Genomic DNA, 6000 nt, shown 5'->3' on the forward strand with positions numbered 1-6000 from the left:
TTTTGTGACTGTTTACACTTTGGTTTTAAAAACAACAAAAGTGTGCACTCAGCTGTGTTATTGGTAGCGTCCCCTTGAGCATGAAGTCAGAACCGGCCCCCAAAATGTAATACAGTTTGCTGCAGCAGAATGGGACATTAGCCGTGAGCCGAGACAGAGGTGCACACTCACGCACGGACGCACAAACTCACCCTACTGATTGCTTGAACAAGAGAATGATAATAACAACAAGATCATTAAAATATTGTATTAGATCAAATGCCATTAAACCAAGCTATTCATGTTGGGGTAGGAACTACAGACAGCCATGCCTTCTGTTATCTGTCCAAATTCAGTATCATTTCTACTGTAGATTGTGGTGTTTCCATATTTATGAAACCTTTTGTATGTATACGACACTTATTCCAATTACAATTTTTGTACACCTTTATCTCTAACATGATCACAGACTATGTTTAGAGTCTCATTAGTATCACGGTTTGGGCACTTATCCTGGTTTCATCTAATTGCCCATTTATCTATGTCTTATAGCCAATTATGTATGTTTGTATATTTCTTCCAGTTCTTTTTAATACACATTTAAAAGGCCTGTTTTGTGTGTGATTATTTTGCAGGATTTCATCCCCCACATGGCAAAGCAGTATGGTTTCCAGTATGAGCTGGTCCAGTATAAGTGGCCTCGCTGGTTACACCAACAGACCGAGAAGCAGAGGATCATCTGGGGCTACAAGATCCTGTTCCTGGATGTGCTGTTTCCTCTCGCTGTTGACAAGATCCTGTTTGTGGACGCTGACCAGGTTAGCTCACACGTAGATGTACAAAGTTATTAATCTGTCCAAGTCTTAGTTCTTTTTTCCTTCGTCAGCTGATGGAATAAAAATAACTAAATGAATAAACAAACTCAGATAGCTGGAAAGGAAAAGTACAGCACTAGTTATAATTTCTTGACTTCCTTGAGACTTTTGTTATCAAACATTTCCAAAAAGTTTTATGATTAGATCTGGTAAATGTAATACCGTCTCATGTATCTTAAACTTGAACGATTCTGATTCATTTTATGAGCCAAAATGCAAAAGATTTGCTCGTACTAACTTTTGAAATGTTCTGGTTTTGTTAATTTTTTTATTTTAGTAAATTCAATATACATTTTGATATTGCAGAGGGGAAAAAAGAACAAAACATGCAATTTTAAGACGTCAACCTTTGCTACCGTCTGAAATTTTACAGACAACAATTACTCAAGAAAATAACTGATAGATTATTTATTAATTAAAACAAGTGTCACTGCTCTAATGTGATCCATCTCTATGGTTCGCTCTCCATCTCTATGGTTCGCTCCCCATCCTTCTCCATCCTTCAGATCGTGCGAACAGACCTGAAGGAGCTGCGTGACTTCGACCTGGAGGGAGCTCCGTACGGTTACACTCCGTTCTGTGAGAGCCGGAGGGAGATGGACGGCTACCGCTTCTGGAAGTCCGGCTACTGGGCGAGCCACCTCGCTGGACGCAAATACCACATCAGGTATACACTAACACAATACTAACCCTAGCTCAGCTGACTTCTACTAGACCTGAAACACACTCACAGACATGTACTTAAAGCAGTTACACAACAAGGGCATGACAAAATAAACAACACTAAATGGCAAAAATGTTTTATTATGAAAAGTTAAGAAAACGGTATCATGTCTGTGCGGCCTTTGTCACCCGTTCCGCACAACGTGATTGGTAAGATGCCTTTTGTTAACGTTGAAAAGAATTGGCTTGTTAAAACAAAAAGTGTTAACGTTTGGAACGTTTGTGTTCTGTGTGACAGTATTCATGACAAAAACAAAAGTTATTGTTAATTAATAACGCGAAATAATGGCCCCTGGTGAAAAAAGTACTTTACTCTCCTTTTCAATAAATATTTCATACTTTCATGCATATTTCATGTGTTCCCGTTGTTTATCCTCTGCAGTGCCCTGTACGTGGTTGACCTGAAGAAGTTTAGGAAAATAGCTGCAGGAGATCGACTGAGAGGACAGTACCAGGGTCTCAGCCAGGACCCCAACAGCCTTTCAAACCTCGACCAGGTCTGTCTGTCTACATTTCTCATTTTAACGTGCATTTGGGATCTGATTCTAAAAACCGAGGCTGTTAAAAGACAATTTTGTTGCCTTTTAATCTTTTTGTGTGTGATTGTGAGAAGGCACCGTAGTGAAACTTCCACCGTTGTGTTCAAAGAAGCTCTAATCTGAGATTTAAGAGCTTGTTTTTGAACAGAAGCCTTGCTTAATGTTAGAAATGATCCTTTTCATAATGTTTCCAAGTTGTTTTGCCTCTGCTTATGATTTTATGACAACGTAACTTGACCTTAGACTGTAAAGCCCCTGAATGCAGCAATAAGAAGAGCTTTTGACACAGTTACAACGTTACAATTGAGTTCATTAAATCTATTTATATCGGGGCAGCAGAATGAGAGTGGGGCGTGTAAAATAAGCAGATGCTTTTATTCTAGTGCTCACCTGCACATTATAGATCAACCTTGATATCATGATTCAAACGGTTTGAAAAAGCCGACTTAAATAAATCTAAAGCTTTAACATTCTGTCCCCTGGTTTGGTTTAGACAAAGAGGTAACTCTAACAACTGTTTACTTTAATTTCTCGTTGTAATATATATGCAAAACTTTACGTCCCTGCCTCCATCATTAGTCTCATTGTCGCTCTTGTTTTTTTTTCAGGATCTGCCCAACAACATGATCCACCAGGTGCCCATCAAGTCTCTGCCTCAGGAGTGGCTGTGGTGTGAGACCTGGTGTGATGACAGCGGCAAGAAGAGCGCCAAGACGATAGACCTGGTAAAAACTGTTTGTCTGTCTGTGGACGTCAGAGATAGGATCAGGACAAGATGCTCTAAAAAAAAAAAAAAAAATGTCAGAAGACATAGTGTCACAGTCCTTTTAACACCGTGCACAGTTCAGTAGTGTTAATGAGTGAAGAGATTGCTCTTCCTCGTAACAGCCACCAGCAGGCAGGCCAACTGAGAGGAAGTTATTGAGTACTGAGCGGATGTGGATGAGTTCTCTTTCTGGATAAATCAAGTGATTCAGATATAAAGACAGCAAATCTTCAGTTGAAAAATATTTCCTTAAGTTTAGGGTTTAAATTTGGGTGGATGCTGTATAGTGTTTGATGGGCTTAAAAGCGTTACATTCTTGCAGAGAAATCAAATATTTAGCACAGTAGAATAAGAGTTATTTTAAAGATAATCTAAAATCACAGAGGCTGTAACGGAAGAAGATTATTTGCAACCCTTTAAGGGAAAGTCCCGGTTTTGTCACCACAGGAATCGTACTGAATTTAAAGCAACACGTGAACTCTGTGCAATCCACTGTGGAATACTAAAATGATTCTGTCTGTTTATATAATATTTTAGTTATTGTGGATTTCTACATTTTTTTACTTATTTAATATTCTTTACTGTGTTATTACTTATTTATAATACTTGTTTTGATCTTGTTTTTTACTTATGTCTCTTGTTTGCACTGTCCTCTCTGCTGCTGTAATCCTGCAAATTTCCCCGCTGCGGGACTAATAAAGGATTATTTTATTTTATCTCCAGAGAAAGCTTACATCAGAGACAAAATTGTCATCTTAAACTCAATTCTTTAAAGATATGTTAAACAAGTACTAAAATCCACCACACACGGTCACATTAAACTATGTACATTAAGTGACAGCTTAATATAAAATCCAGAGTACACCCTGCTAATATCATCATATGCGATCATCAGTGGTTAAAACTGCCAATTTTCATGAGCTGTGAACAGTTTGATGGTATTGTGGTTAGACCTGAACTGTTGTGATCTGAATCTCTGTCTGAAACTTGAGACTTTGGAATTGTTCCACTGTAAATGTGAGACAGATCAGGCAGTTAAAACACCAATGATCTCTGTAAAGGACCCCTTTAACAATATGCAGCCTGTCCTTGTCAACTGCTAAGAGGTAATAAGAAACAAAGTAATAACATGGTTCAATTTTCCTGATTTCAGTGTAACAACCCCATGACCAAAGAGCCCAAGCTGCAGGCTGCGGTGAGGATTGTGGCTGAGTGGACCGATTATGACAAAGAGATTAAACGTCTGCAGACCAGAGTCCAGGAGGGAATAAACCACACGAAAAAACAGAAAGCCACAGGTACTGAACAATCACAACAGTCTAGTCAGTAAATATGGGCCTAAATAGAAACAACACACATCTGCTCTAACCTGAACACATTTATCCACTTGACAAATGTTTCTTTGTCTCTCTGTCAGATGATCACACAGAGTTGTGAGGATCCTGCAGCGACTGTAATGAACTGGACTCTGTTTAAAGAGTTTAAAGAGGTACCTCTCCTGCCTTGGCGGACTGCTGACAGACTGACAACAAACAAGTGCTAAAAGGTTTAAAACTGTTTTGTTTTTGGTGTTTTGTTATTTTTATTACGTGCGGAGAGGAGTTAAGGTGGTCAGGTTTAAGAGGTTTTTTTCTGTACATGTGTGCGCCAGTGGTAAGAATGTATTTTGGGAAGCAAATCATGAATATATATTCTTTTTTTTTCCCAGTATGGTTTTATTCCCCCTGTAATAGATCTGTCAGTCTGTAAATTTGCACTGATTGGGATTCTGGTTTGGCCTGTGGTTAAAGCACAAAGGGAGAAGGACCCGAGAAAATCTCCCTGCTGGTTTACTTGGGTTTTGATTTTAAACATGTATTGTTGGAAGGGTTTTCTGTTCACTCACGGAAAAAAACTAAAGCTATTAGGCCTTTCTCTAAATTGGTTAAGGGTACAATTAGAAAGGTTTACACAGAGTTCGTATGAAGGTGAACAATCATTGATTTTTTGCCAATTTCCACACCTTAATACTAGAGGTGGGCAATATGTTTAAAGTCAATATCATGACATTAATAAATTGGGGTTATTTTTCTTTTTTCTTTAATTAATGCAAAATCACTTATAATAAAATGGGTGTCCAATGCAGTGAACTATGACACAGTGTTATTCATTTCATCAGGTAAATCTCAATTTGTTTGTTTTTTAGTAGTTGACCATGAAATATGAATTTGGTAGGCATTTTTGCACATCCGATAAAAAGGTCATATCAACATATACAGAATACATTATTTTTATACAGTGGTGGATCCACTAGTCATCTTTTTAAGAATCACCTCAAACTACAGGGGATGGTTAGTGCCCAACCTTAACTTCACAACACTTAAAGGGAATGTGTTGGAATTTAGAAATGAAGGGTATCACTGTTGGTAATGTTTACACTCATCATCTGGTATTTGACATGCAATTTAAATACAAAATCAGTAGGCTTGATTGAATCCCCAGTTTATTGTGAATAATAAATGTCACTGTAACTCTCAGGGAAAGATGTTTGAAGCTTGTTTGGGTTGCAGCATAAAAAACAAATGAGAAGATATGGGAGAGGTTGTCGTACTGTAAGGGCGGAGTAGCCATGATGTTAGAGTTAAGCTGATTTTTTTTTTTTTTTTTTTTTTTTTTTTTGTTTCTTGGATCCACATCCATGGATTTGTCATGATCATCCTGTCTTATTTTTTGTTAAATAAAAATCCCTGATTAAGAAGTGATCCATTGTGTCATCGATTGCCGAGAGTAATTGGCTTATGATATTTCGTTACTTAAAGTGTATACATGGGCCAACTAGGCTGGGGCCGTTACCCCAAGGGGTATTTCTGCGGTGCTAGAGAGTACTTGGGGAAGCTTGACTGGCGCAATTTATTTGACAAAGCTGTAACGCTTTGTGTTGCATTTAAAAGTAAATGGTCATAAAAAGAGTCAGACTATAGTATGTACTCAAAAATGTCATACAAAAGTCATAGCAAGTGTCCAGAGGCCCTTACTTGAAGAAACTCATGTAAAGTATGAATTCCTGTCAGAAAAGACACTTTTGGGGTATTTTAAGGCTGAAACGTCTTTTTGCAGCAGAAAAGCTGTAAATGCATCT

The 6000-nt window shown here is 38.0% G+C and overlaps 1 protein-coding gene across 1 annotated transcript in view; it reads left to right on the forward strand.

Annotated features, from left to right (window-relative positions):
* uggt1 (UDP-glucose glycoprotein glucosyltransferase 1) overlaps positions 1 to 5623 on the forward strand; it is a 28949-nt gene extending 23326 nt beyond the window's left edge. Inside the window, exons 35-40 of the mRNA XM_054614006.1 lie at positions 615 to 797; positions 1361 to 1521; positions 1960 to 2074; positions 2725 to 2841; positions 4036 to 4180; positions 4300 to 5623. Coding sequence (XP_054469981.1) covers positions 615 to 797; positions 1361 to 1521; positions 1960 to 2074; positions 2725 to 2841; positions 4036 to 4180; positions 4300 to 4319 — 741 coding nt within the window. The 3' untranslated portion in view covers positions 4320 to 5623. The remainder of the gene's footprint in view (positions 1 to 614; positions 798 to 1360; positions 1522 to 1959; positions 2075 to 2724; positions 2842 to 4035; positions 4181 to 4299) is intronic.
* The last annotated feature ends 377 nt before the right edge of the window (positions 5624 to 6000 follow it).

Source organism: Anoplopoma fimbria, chromosome 15 (assembly GCF_027596085.1).
Source record: "Anoplopoma fimbria isolate UVic2021 breed Golden Eagle Sablefish chromosome 15, Afim_UVic_2022, whole genome shotgun sequence".
Taxonomy (NCBI): Eukaryota; Metazoa; Chordata; class Actinopteri; order Perciformes; family Anoplopomatidae; genus Anoplopoma; species Anoplopoma fimbria.